The 14,331-nt window shown below is 36.3% G+C and overlaps 1 protein-coding gene across 2 annotated transcripts in view; it reads right to left on the minus strand.

Annotated features, from left to right (window-relative positions):
* The window catches only part of GAS2 (growth arrest specific 2), an 86,791-nt gene that overhangs the window by 25,146 nt on the left and 47,314 nt on the right, over positions 1 to 14,331 (minus strand). For both annotated transcript variants that reach the window (XM_082058123.1, XM_082058124.1), the window contains exons 6-7: positions 11,004 to 11,148; positions 7,782 to 7,889 (exon numbers count right to left, since the gene is read on the minus strand). In XM_082058123.1, the coding sequence (XP_081914249.1) occupies positions 7,782 to 7,889; positions 11,004 to 11,148 (253 nt within the window). The remainder of the gene's footprint in view (positions 1 to 7,781; positions 7,890 to 11,003; positions 11,149 to 14,331) is intronic.

The following is a 14,331-nucleotide window of genomic DNA, read 5'->3' on the forward strand; positions in this document are numbered from 1 at the left end:
ACTAGAAGCTCAAAAAAATTACTTGAAGGCTCTAAGCCAAATGCAGCCAGACTCTTGGCTTTGCAGAAGAATTCATTGACCAACCTTTTATACAGATGTAGACACATTGCCAGACCTGGATCAAACGCTTGATCTCCATATTTCCTACAGCAAAGACTTTCATACCACAGGCACCATATTACACAGTATAAAGCTTTGAGCTTGAAGGCATCTCATCTGACTTAACCCTCGGGCCAGCTTTTTTGGACAAAATTGAAATCACAGTAGAAAAAAGGCAGAGGAGCTAAAAAGGCATCACAAGCCTAGTCAGTACGTTAAGGACATTTTGCAATGTTTTTCACTAGCTGACAAAAGGTATCTGGATGATTAACACTTTTAACAAAAGGTCTTTCCCTACTGTTGTACACATATTCAGGTGCTCCTAACCCACTAGGAGTTTATTTATCCTTACTACCTTGTTTTGTGTGCTGATGGGATTTGCTGAAGCACTGAGAACCAACTTAACTCCATAGAGATTGGTGGGGTTTTTTTGTTGGGTTTTTTTTTTTTTGGAACTAGGGCTAGGTCAAGACTAACCACTTAAATTATAATATCTGATTAAAAAAAGTTCAAACCAAACAAACAACATCCCCACTTTGCTATTACTTCTCCTTAGTTGGAAAAAGGTGTTCCGAAGTTAGGCCAGTAAGCCTAAGCAAATTAGCTACGTTATACCTGAATCTGTGAGATAATGAAACACAATTATCAAGACATGTAGATCAGGTTTTCACTGACTCCTTCAAAATCAGGGCTTACGCTCCAAGTTTCCTTATGTAGGACTTCCTATAGCTTCTTTTGCAAGCATTAAATTTAATTTAAAGAAAAAAAACAACCCACCACTCTACCAAAGTAGACTAAGGAGAAGGAGACTTGAGAACAATGTACACTTTCAGCCCGAAAGCGCCATGATATCATTCTTTGGCTCGCTAATATATATACTTGGAAGTACTGGGGCAGGGAGGAGGGAAGGAAAAAGAAACAGGGTTCTTTGTACCCTTATGAAACACCAAATGACTCCTTCTCCCTCTTGCCCCTCAGTAAATCATGGGGAAGCAGTTAAGTAACACGAACCAAGAAATTAGCACAAACAGCATAGTCATTTCTGGAAAGCTGGTTTACCTAAAACGCCAGCCTGTCATTTTACCTGATTTATGTGACTCTGGTGAGAAGGTTTTACACAGAATTCTGAATGCCACTGTGGTTCTACACCTCAGACACAACAGAATATTGATATTTAAAATACATACTTTTTGCAAAGAAGGTTTTTCAGGCCAGCCAGGATTATCCTTACATTCTTTGTAATAGATGTCTGTGTTTTATATGTATACAGAGAAGAAATAGTAGTAACTATACCCCCTTGACATTTGGGGGTTGTGGACGTGTGTAATTTTTAAGCTAAAACCGTAAACTGGCTTCAAGTTTACTTTTAGGTTTCTATTTTACTTCCCACTTGCAGATCTCATTTGCTTTCATTACATTTTTTTGGTACATTTGAACAGGGAAATACATTTGACAGAACATAGAAAATGGGCAAATATATAGAAAAGCCTGTTTTCATGTATAGATATCCCTCAAGGAAATAACTCATTACTTCAAGACCGTCACAATAAATCACTTCTGGACTCAAGCAAAGAAAACAATGTTGTTAAGGTTAACTAGTGGCACTGGGTATACATTTCAATAGAACTTAATATCCAATTTTAACTCCAAATTCCACATTTGGAGAAGTGAGAAGTTTTATCCCTTGGCTTTTATGGGCTACCACTGGCTTCAGTGTTTGTTGACCAACTCACATTTGTCTCCAAGTTGGCACTTTGTAGCATTCACGTGATAATTAATAAACTCCATCAAGGCAAAATGGCAGTAATTATAGTCTTTTTAATGTTCCATTGCTAGAGGACTAAAACTACTCAGAAAATAACTCATGTGAAAATCCATTATTTGATGCATAAAGCATATAAGCAGACTTGGACTCAACAAATGCTACTGCTAATGGCATGAAGATATTAAACAAACCCACAAAAAATAAAGTCAGGCTCAAATATTGACCTTGGTTGCGTATTTACAACTTTTGTTGATGGAGGAGCCATGGAAGGATCATTTTGGTCCCCTGTGAGCTGGGACAGTCATTTGCTGCAACTATTTCCATTTACCACGTACAAAGAGGACACACTTTCAAGAAGCAGAGATGGTAACTGATCCAGCCTAATCAAGACTGTGACATGGAGAACTAGTAAAACCTGTATTGTAATCTGTTTGTGTATCTTGATCATAAACTAGATTTTATATATATTCAGCACAAACAGCTTGAATGGGCAATGAGACCAAAATACATCATAAAATGTGAGTGCACATCACCTCAAAACCTCTTTCCTTTTTTATTGTGCTGTAAGCAAGAGCATTTACCAACCAGGCTTTTTTTAATTATTAAATTAGCAAACAAATTTTAAAATATGAAGTAAAATTAACTATTAATACTGTGCTAAATTATTAACAGCATATTACGTTTCAAAGGAAAAATTTATTACATTGTAGTTACCAAAAAAAAAAAAAAATCTAAAAATTTCTACTAGTTCAATATATCCTGAAAGTAATATCTCTACAGTATTGCATATATAAGATACACTAAATTATTATGACTATTTCATAGTCTTTGGCTCCTAGACAGGTTAATAAATAATTCAAGGACATAACTGCTACAGATAAATGTCTCATTGCTTTATCCATTCACCACCAAAAAAATTATTCTTGATAAATACTTTTTCTTTTGGCGTTTGAAAGAGAAATCAATTCCTACTGACTCACACAGATGCAGCTGAAGTTTGGGTTTGTTCTCTTTTAAATTTTGAACATAACAGCAAGATGGAATCTTGAAAAATCAATGTAAAAAAAACTTCCCCATAATGTAATTTAGAGCAAAGAATATCTCAAACAAACACATTACTTTTTAAATGTAAGAGATAAATATTGTAATATGCCATGTAAATCTCTAAGTTGATGAACAATCCAGTAAATCAACATCATAGAAAAAGAGGAATTACATGTTCCTCTGCACGGAAAACAGCCCCGTAGGCATCAAACGAAGGAGAGAGAAATCTAGACCTTGGATTCTAAAAGGAATATTCATTTTTTAAGAGAATGGAAACAAAAAATAAAACCTCAACTTCCCCCAAATCTCTTTAGGAAGAGCAGGCACATCACCTTCAGCTAGAAAAAAACCATCCTAGCGGAACAGATTGGTTGACAAATCCATTGGTATGCAAGTCATGAATACTCTCATTAAAACACAATATTCTATATTTCAACGTGACAAAGATTTGGAAACAGAGTATTTACTGCTTTTCTGCTGGTCAGAATTAGAAGGCAACAAAGAGGATAAACTCATCAGTAAACACATGGGATAAAATCCTGCTGCCTTTGTTTACGGTAAAAAGTTCTTTACGTGCACGTTGCCACAGAGGTGCAATGGAGCTTAACTTCAAAATAAAATACAGTACATATAGATAGTTTTTAGTGAGCAACATGAATGGATACAAAGTGTAACTAAGTGCAACAGGAGGAAAAACCGTTGCTTTCACACTGATAAGAATGACAGAGAAATAAAACACTTTTTAAAATCCACTTGAACTTTTTCCTGTTATTTCAGGAATGGAAAGGCCAAACCACATTGTATTAAATATTTTTAAAGCCTACATACCATTTTTGTTAAATCATGCCCAATTCATTTCTATGTAGAACCGTCATTCCTGAGTCAAGATATAAAGTCCAGTTGGAAATTCCCATGTAAGCTACAAGTTCTTCAAGAATATCACCCTGAAGCTAAAGAACATTGCAAGAGATAATTAATGTATCTTCACACCTGAATCCTAATTTTTCAATGACAACCTCTGATGAACGATGCAGAAACTTCAGTTTACTGATGCCACCACATAAGCTTCATTTATTGTCATTTCTCTAGATGGTAGCGTGAGTTATGTTTATAATGTAAATGTATACTGTATACAACGTATATCACAACTTTTTTTTAATTAGCATTGTATACTAATTATCTAAAGCCATAAAATATTGCAGCATCATCCTATAAAAGATAGATGTGCTCGCTTTGTGCTACATATTATTTACATTACTGTCATACAAGACCTTTTCACCTCAGCAAGGAGGAGGTTCAAATAAGAAAATGCAAAGCTTGGTGTTAACCTCCTTAAACAGTTGCATCTTCAGTTCTAATACATCAGGCTTACTAGTTCCAAACTGTAAGCATTAATTACTTTTTCATCTTTAATGTAAAATGTTTTAGTGTCTAGGAAGCGTAACATGGATTCTTACAAAATGATTAATCTGTGAAATAGAACCACAACGAGAAAATAACTGAACAAAAAGGAAATGCTTTCCCCTATTAACACTTTCAGTATAATCTTATGGGACCAAATCTGTAGTTGTCAATAACAAACTATAAAGGATTTTTCATTTTGCAAAGTAATTTTAGACTAATGGTGGATTGGATCAGCAGTCTCTGTGCTTTTAGATATGCAGATGCTGACCCAGTACCTTTCACATAAAAGGAATTAAAGCAGTAGACAAAAAGAAAAGAAAGGACACACACACACACACACAAACAGGAGAGGAGTTCGATAATTTGGTCCTATATCTGAATCACTTCACTAAGGAACAGCTGAATTTTTGGGTGGTGCTTGTAAAGATGTTACGCATACAGCTTCAGAATACCCTCCCCTGGCCTCCTGTTCTGAGCCAGCTCCTGAGGGAGGTTTCTCTTCCCACTGAATACAGGGAACATTATATTGTTATAATTTTGACTCTAGGAGCCTAAGTTATAAATATCTTGGCAGGAAATTGCTGCAGGTGTATTAGTCATTTCAATGGCCAGGATGTGACACTCCTTGAAGATGCATTACATCCTAGAAAAGCACAATATCATTTGCTAAAGATTTTTCAAACACCCAACTGGCGTTTTCATTGAGGGATATTGCATAGAGGGAGACACTGGGAATCAAAGAAGACACAATATTCAATTGTCCACAGCGGAGGTCACTAAGGCAAACAGGTCTAAGCCAGTGAGAAATATCAGGCTACTGCACAGCCTATCAGTTCCACTGAGTCAGAATAGTGCACTGGAGATACATTCCGTCAAAACATTTTCAACCAAGACTAACGAGAATACCATTTGAGTGAAAGTAAAAAGGAGGAACCTAATTGCTTTTCCATTAAATTAGCAGTTAAGAATTTTAACTTAGCTTTTTTTGTGAAGAAGTTTACAACAAATCCTTTCAAAGCATTTTCGCTCACAATGCATTCCAAACTGCCCCAACACGCACAAGTTCTAGACACAAAATTAACATCAACGGCCACGCAAAAAGAGAAGGATGTCAAGGAAAACAATACAGAGCAGAGAGCAGAATTGTAGGTGCTCTTGTTTCAGCACAAGCACAGCATCAAGTACAATGTTAACAGGGAGATATCCATGGGCTTCTGTTATTACTTTCTCCACTTGTTTCATATACAGATATGAATTAACAGAGATTAAGTTAGACACTTTTTCCCCCTTTTTTTAAGAGGACTAGAACAAATTTGTTACTGATATTATTAAAAATTTTCTGAAAAATATAATATTAACCATCAATTAATAGGTGTTAACTCCACTTTATACCTGGCACTTATACTGCTTTATCACACTTGTAGCATGATTGAAATGATATGTTATAAATCATATATAGGTTACTGGAGAAAGCTAATAGACAGTAATGGGTATGCTAAGCCAACTTAAAACAACAAAACCTTCGATCTCAATTCAACTGGAACATGTTGGGTTATAAACAAATGGCATATATCTGGCTGTGTCATGCTGTGTAAAGAACATATAACATAGGAAAATCTACCTCAGCGGCATCAAATAGGGTGCCAAACATCAACAGAATTTAAAGTCAGCTATGCATTGCAAATGTGTTTTCTCACAAGCGTCCAAAGGATTCTAAAGGAAGGCTAATAAATCTGCTTAAGTACACAATAATAACATGTAGAATAAAGAGTGAAAACTTACTGTGATCCAGTGAAGGGGTCCAAAATGAGGTTCAAATGAACCAAAACCAAAAGACAACTGACTTTCAAATCTAGGAATATGGGCTTGCTCCCACTGATGTTCATGGCAAGTTTCCATTGATATCACTGTTGTAGGAATGAGCCCTAATACTGCAGTTTAATGTCTAATCTATATTACTGTTATTTTTTGGCACAATTCAACTTGGAATGCAGTAGCATGATATGAAAAGGGTGTTTTGTTTGCAGACTTGGAATGAAATCTGACTTGGACTAGACTGCACAATAAAGAAGCCAGCAAAAGGGAATTTGACACTCACCATTCTGGCAGAAAAACTTGAATTTCTCAAAACTAGAAGATTAAAAATAATTTGAAATTGTTATTTGAAATTAAAATCAAAATGAAGAAAACACAAGCATTCAACTGCCAGATTACTGGGATCTTCGGTTAATGATCATTACCTTCTTCAAAGTCATTTGAAGCTAGTAATAAAGCTAGTACCTAAACACTACTGCAGAATTAAACAAAGTCTCACTGGCTATGAAACAGAAAACCTATTAATCCTTCATACTAGTATGTTAAATCTCAAACTATCTGTGACAAATCCTGTATTTCTTCTTCTTTTTGAGGTATTACCTAATTAATTGGGAGTTCTCAAACCCAATTAAGCACAGTACTTAACCATATTCTCAACTTTATACACATGAGAAAACCTAAATCCTTGTCTAAATCTGACTTCATTGTAAGTTAAGCATCAGTTTATGAGAGCAAGCACTTTGGTGCTCTGTTGAACCAGAAGCTTGACTTCTACAGATGGGAAGAAGTCCCTCTGACTTTTTGTTCTCACAAGCACTAAATCCTTGATTTTATCAGGTCACAGTTGTGTGCATTTAGCAAAATGGGGATAACAGTGATTTGAGAGCAAAAGCTATCATTTTGTCATTACTCAAGAACAGTACATGTGGAGAGGAAAATAGAAAACAGCACAGCATGAATCGGATTCTTTACCTACTACTACAGAATAACACGATTAGCATATTTTCATTATTATTACCTTAAGTATATAGAGAAGATTAAGAAGATCAAAACTATGTTTGGATATGATATTTGTGCTAAATTCATCAAGATACTAATGCTAGCAAACATATTAATGATTAACTTTTTGCTATGGGAGTTAATACACTACATACAAGATCTGAAAGACACCACTCGGTTTGGAAATACCTGTTAATCAAATGGAATAAGATGGACATTAGTGTTTTGCTCACCCTACCTTAGCAACGTGTCTTGGTCATGACTTGGCAATTCAATGATCATGAAGTCTTTGATCTCTTTCCTGACTCATCAAATAGCATCAGTCAAAAAATGGGAGAAAGGGCTGTTTTAATGCATTGGACGTTCTTTCAACCCAAACTGAGAGGAACTCATCATCTTCACTTATGAAGACTTTTGGTTGCCATTGATCAAAACCACACAAATTCAATGATCTAAAGTCAGGACGATCTACCACATGCTAATAACTCCTTGGCTCAGTTAACCCACTGTACTTTACTCCCTGACAACATCATAAAAATGAGCCAGTGCTGGTTAATAAGAAAATATTTTCTCCTGTTAATCAGTGATATTGTTTGCAAAGTGGAAGGTAGCAGATACCGGCAATTCACTACAAAATAAAAAATAAAACCTTTACCCTAATAAAGAGGATCTTCTCTCCAACTCTGTACCTTCCTTGTGAAAGACGCTCCACACAGAATTTGTTAGGGCATTTACAAGGTGGATCTTCAGAAATGTGTTTAACCTGGAAAACATAGAAGTTATTAACAGAAACTGTTTAAAATAGCATGTGTAGCTAAACATTCAAGAAGACATCTGCCATAATGTGCTATCACTAACTTAAGTCTTCACTGATGATATTTTCTTAGTTTTCCTTAATTTTCTTAATATTTCTGTAATCCCAGACTATTGTGCTTCCAACATCAAGAATTATTTTATGGCTGTGATGAAGTAAAAGCAGAGACAAGTGTCACACAGTTCAACATAAAATTTGAGCCATTTAATTGAAGTCAAGCAGTTTGTTAATTTGAGTTCTGCATCAAACTTTTGTAGATGAGTTCTCAGAGTTTTCTGGTGAATCAGCTCAACTGTCAAAGTGCTGATATAGCTGACAGGCAAAATGAAGATGTCATAATGATGTATTTTCCCTTGTAAGTAAATATAATAAACACAGAAGCATCTTGCTTACCAATAAGGGGCCCTGCCCAATACCTTCACTTGACAGTTTCAAATAGTGCACTAACACCTTAAAAAAAAGTATACAGAGAATACTGTGACATAATCACAAATCCATACCAAGATGACCCCCATTATTGTGAACTACCCCTTGATAATATACACCTGAGGGCACTGGGTAACTTAAAGGGGCCTCAAGAATACTTTGCTTTATCAGTGCCAACACTAAGGGCTGAGAAAATACAGATAAAAAATACTTTCCTGCTTTTTATCAGCTGCATCAGCTTGACTTCAGTCTCTTGTGAAAACTTGTGTTACCAAAGGCATTAATGCTTAGTAGAAGAATATTTTGTACTCTTCAGTACAGCCATCTATGCCAAAAGAGCAGATCTGGTCAAGAAACTCTTATTTGACATTCAAACCGCATTACTGTGTAGGAACAGCAGGAACAAGTGCGGCATTTTCATATACTGCTGTTTTCTTTGATGAGAGCTGACCTACTATGTCAGTGTCAAACGATGCAAAACGCCAGAGGAACTTCCGAGAGGTTTTCTCCACTTTAAATAATATTCTAAAGACCTTTCCAAATCCAGTTTGGAAACCAAGGCCTGTAAAACTGATCTGAAGTCTGGGAATGAATATTTTCAGAAGAGCTAACAAATCAAAGTCTTGAACTGTTTCAGAAAGGAAAAAAATATCAGGGCAAAGCTGTGGCACTCTGATAGGTGTTTTGGTTATCTTGAGTAAATGAACAGGGAGGGCTTCTGAAGTACAACAAACGTTTTTCACATCTGCTTTTAGAATAAAGTTATAGTACTTTAAACAAACCAGAAAGAAATTTAAAGTTAACCAATTATTGTTTTTATACTAGAACAGGGAGCACAAATGCTTTTGAAACTAGCCCTGTTGATCAATTTAAGGGCTTTTCTATTATTTCTGAAATTGTTCAATGTTATGTGAATAGCTTTATTACCTTGTGGAATATTTTTTAATAATTATACTTATTTTCTTTTTCTTTCAAATGGGGGCATGATATCGTTGTGGAAAAAAAATCATTTAAAAATAACTCTTAGCAGAAGAACTCTACATGTATTTTACACAGAAGAAGTGTTTCTCAAGTATCAGATGAGTTGTCCTCAGTTTGAATGTACAATCACGGAATTATTCCAGTGATTTTTAATCAGCATGGGTGAGTGACAGCCTCCTTTTCCAGAGAACAAAACTATTTAGGTAGACAGGGCACAACAGGAATAACTTCTGTGGAGTCAGTGGTTAATGACTCAAATCCACGTGCAGGTTGCTGAGGATGCAACAGATGCATTCCTGTATCTCTCAGGATGTGGTACCAAGACTGGGATTGTGCTTAGAGGATTTCTGACATAATACCCTATGGCATTTATCACCTCTGGAGACACTCCTGAAAATCAAAGCTGAAAATGGATAGTGTGGACTGTGCCTTAGTAGTTGCATCTACCAGAGCTCATCTAAGCAAGAACAAAACCCAGAGCTGCCAGACTCAACAGGCTCAAGGTTGTTTGGAACTGTGTAAGCAAAATCGAGCCATGTTTGGGCTGTGGAGAATTGAAAGCCAACAGATTTGTACTGGTGTAAAACTGAGGATAATGAGACTTCCACTGCTGATTGAGGCTTCCATTGCCTTGCTATCCCAAAGGACACAGAAGTATTATTGAGTGGAATTTGGAAATCAAATAAGGAAGCAGAGGGAAGAATTATATCCTATTTTATTTTGTGTCTGGACTGTATAAGCACTGCTGCTATTTTATGGTGTGTCTGGGGCAGTGTGGGTCAGGAATCTAGCTGGATGAATTCCATTCTGTTTCTATCCCTACTGCTTTCTAAATTAAAGGAGGTGGTTGGAGACAACCTTCATACTCTCTCTTCTGTTCCTACAAGATACGCAGTCACCACCTTCCTTCTACACATTCTTCGTTCTCAATTCTGTTGAAACATAAGCAAGTGCTTTTGCAAAGTTAAGGAAGAAATACAAAATGTAAAGAATGTTAAATGTAATTGTTTGCATCAAATAGTACAAAGTATTTAAATAAAATGAACGAACATTATATTCCATCTGCTCTTTGTAACAAAAAAAGTGGCGCATGGATTTTTCAAGAAGTGCTTTGTAACTCCCAGGTGGCACATCTACCTTGTAATAAAGCAGTTACTATAGTAACAGCTTCTTTTTATAGAATATATTTGTACTTTTCAGGTTTAACCTCTTCCTGGTCTCAAAATGTGTCCTTTTCATCTGATTCCAGCTATTTCAAATGAATCCCTCTAGGGTTTGCAACAGAGAAATGAACACTGCAGTACAGTGCAAAGAGTTTAATGAAATTCAGAGCAAGACACTTTATTTCTAACAATGAGAAAAAAAAATGCTCGTTTTTTTCTACCACGTGAGAAACATGCAGAACAGCAGCATAAAAATTAGGCTGAGATAACTTAGAAGTGTTTGTTAACATTCTGTGCAAGTCAGTATGGACCAAATCTCCGAGTCCTGACTCAGTCCTTTCTCAGACAAAACACCAAGTGGGAGTTGATGAATAAGAAGTGAACAGAAAAAAGAAAATGGAGTAATAAGAAGGGAACTTGGCTTCTGTGTCTTTTGCAAGTCAGTGCATACCAGAATGGGGCAGACAGGAACAAGATTCCTCCCACAACTTACAGCATCATCCAGCAGTTTCCCTGTGCTCTTTTTCCCAGGAGACTTTGTTGGTGACGGTGAAGGAGATGGAAGGGGGGCTGAAAGTGTTTCCTCTTGTTCAATCTCTTTTTCCAACTTTATTAGTCCAGGAGGCTCCACCCCAAACCTTTTGGAAACATACAAACAAGTTAATAGTCCTTGTAAGTGTTTCGTATTTCAAACCAAAACTGTGGGAAGAATTTATACTTTCTGCATTGCACTATTGTGCAATAATAGATAGTTACATACATTAATGAACAAGTATAAAAATATAATATAATGCTGTCATTCCAAATTAATAAAGAGAATGAATTTAAATGTCATCTCTCTGTTGATCAAATTTACAGGAAATGCTGATTTCTTCAACGTCTCTCTCTGATAACATATTTGTTGGTGAATGACTAATTTATAAACAGCACTAGGCCTCAAAAATTGCTATACCATGTATGACACATTCAAGTTCAGTACATCTTATTTTTCCATAGTGTTTTTTGGGTTTTTGTGTGTTGTGCTTTGCTTTCTCCCCCCTGCAACAACATCCTATCAAAGTACTTGACAGCTTATACGTTCTGTTAGCATTAGTCAAAGAAATCCAGGTGAAAAGTGATTAAAGGTTATCCTGATCTCAACTGTTGCACTGAATTTACAGATAAATAAATTGAGACACAGCCACTATTTTTTCGGAAGTGGCTAAAGCTTTTTCTGATCGATTTTTGACAGCCAGTCTGCAGATGGATTGAAAGATTTCCTTCTTCAGAAAAGGATTTCAGCTTGAAAATGTTATCATGCCAGGCAGGTTTCTCATAGCAAACTACTTGTGTAAATGAAACCGTATTTTACTCTGTAGCAGAAAAGTCCAGAGCCCAGATGCAGAACTGTGTTGACCTATCTGGCTTAAGATCTGGACACTAAAATATTAAGCAGTAACAAACATATTCTGAAAATCTAAGCTTAATACCATAATAATGTCTTTTGTATTTTCATGGTAACTTCTAATTTAGTAACACTACTGCCTAGTAAATTAATATAAAGAAAACCAAAACCCAAATCTGTGCTTGTATTGGCTTCTAACTGGTGCAGTCTGCCTAATGAAAAGTCAGCCAACACTGGAGCAAGCACTTATATACAATCCATTTATTTCCTGTCTGTCTGCAGATGCCGACAGGCTGTAAATCATTAAATTCCCCCCGGGCTCTAAGCCTACACCTGCACACGGCCTTACTCATCAAATAAAACCCTTCCACTCTATGCAATGCTCCTTCTTTGCTTCTACTGCTTTTCATAATCTCCAATTTTTGCCATTGTGGCAGACAATTTGTTTCCAGTATTCTGAATTCTTCTGGGGATGAGACGAAAAATAAAACAAATGAACAAACAAATATATGCACTTTTTTTTTCCCCCACGTATTGTATTAACCTGAAGCAAAGTTGCTGGAAAGCTGAAATGGTAAAAAAACCCCATCTTTTCTAGGAGGGGTAGAGGTGCAAATTCTGGTCTGGAAGGTATGCTGACAATTTCCTTTTCTGATCTTTTCTAGCCTGTCTTCTCATAACTAAAAATGAAGCAGCACTGGACTGTAACTTGATCTCCAACAGCCTTCTGAGAGCACCACTTCCCATTTTTTTCCAAGTAAAAATTGAATACAATAGCAGAAAGATCCTGAAATTGCTCAACAGTAATTTCAAAAGACCTGCTGGGGTTGTTTAACCCCCCAGAGTTTAAAGTTACTCAAGAACTTCATTCTTTCTGCAGAAAAAGATAATTTAGCTGTTTTCCACTGTATAATCTCTCTTGAAACACACACACAGACAGCATATGTACATCTACTTGCAAATAATTACATTTTCCATGAAGTCTTTATTACGAAGATTACACAGATTGCACAGTGATCGATTCTGTTCTCACATCAGTTTAGTTGAAATTATTCACCCTGACTTTAAAATACTTGGGAGAACGTCAGACCTGTGCAACTCACTGCAACAGCCCTGTGTATTGTCAATGCTCCTTTTCTTTATTCTTAATGGCAACAGGTTTAGGATTAAGGCACAAGTGAGCAGGTATGGGGTTTGTCTGAGGTGGTAATAGACATGTATTATAAATAAAAATAAAGATATTGTAAAGGCAAAGGGATAGATATGTATAATAAATGAAAAGATGGTTCATTTATTTGTTCAGTATTTGTTTTCATGCCTGGAGAATATCCGAGACATGGATGCTTAAGGCAAATATGAAGGGTAAGATTTTATCATAATTCCTTTGTAGATCTGTTGAGAAGTCAAATCTCATCGCAGAATGAGATTAATCTAACTCCACCAACACTGCCTGATCACTGAGCAGCGTTCCCCGAAGAAGCTGGATCCCATCAAGTAATCAAGCTAGGGCAGACATTCCTGAGAGCTGTGCCCTGGCTATGCTGGGCATGGAGTCTTTGGATGCTGGAAGATCTCTCCCCAAGCCAGGGATCTTGAAAGCACAGTTTGTTTGCTCAGGTCAATTAAGATTCATGAAAATCAATGTCACTGAGCCCCTACAGATCAGAAGACTCTCTTATTCATGGAAAGTGATTTTTGTTTTGTTTCCATGTCAGACTGAATTCAAATTTTAGAGAGATAAGAAAACTGGAAATCTTTTTCCGGCCAACACTATTCCTATGCAAACTTCCACTGATGACAATGGTTTTTCTGAAACTTGACCAAGACACAAAGTTAAGCAACTTCCCAATTGAGGTGCTTTTATAAAATACAAATATCCATAATGCAGTTTAACGTGGAAATACTAATTCTTAAGGTAGGGGTAAACACGGGTCTCCTGCATGTTCCTTGTAATCACAAGGAATTCTTCTGAAACTAATGGAAGTATTTGAATAACAGGGCACTCCAGTTTCCCACACACGGGTGAATGGAACTTCAATTTACATGCAAGACTGGGCAGCAGCAGAACTGCTGGACAGCAATTTTATAGCAAATCTTATGTGCTACACTGGTTAAATCTGCATCTGCAAAACAAAACATAACAAAACAAAAACAAATCCCACCACACATTCTAATTACTGTCATTGTCATTGTTTAGCAAAAGCCACCATCGTCTTGATAGCCAAGGTAACAATATGCTGTATTGAGGTCCAGCCTAGCTGGAAATATCTGACAGAGATGGAACACGGATGGTTAATTCAATTCTCATCTTGCTTCTCTTGCCAAAAATCAGTGTTAAGTTTATTTACATAAATGAGGTAAGAGTCACTGTTGCTTAGATCACATTTAGGTCATCCAAAGACCAATTTGTTATCAGTAAAGTTAATGAAATCTCAGT

This window comes from Streptopelia decaocto (assembly GCF_964273445.1).
Source record: "Streptopelia decaocto genome assembly, chromosome: 7".
NCBI lineage: Eukaryota > Metazoa > Chordata > Aves > Columbiformes > Columbidae > Streptopelia > Streptopelia decaocto.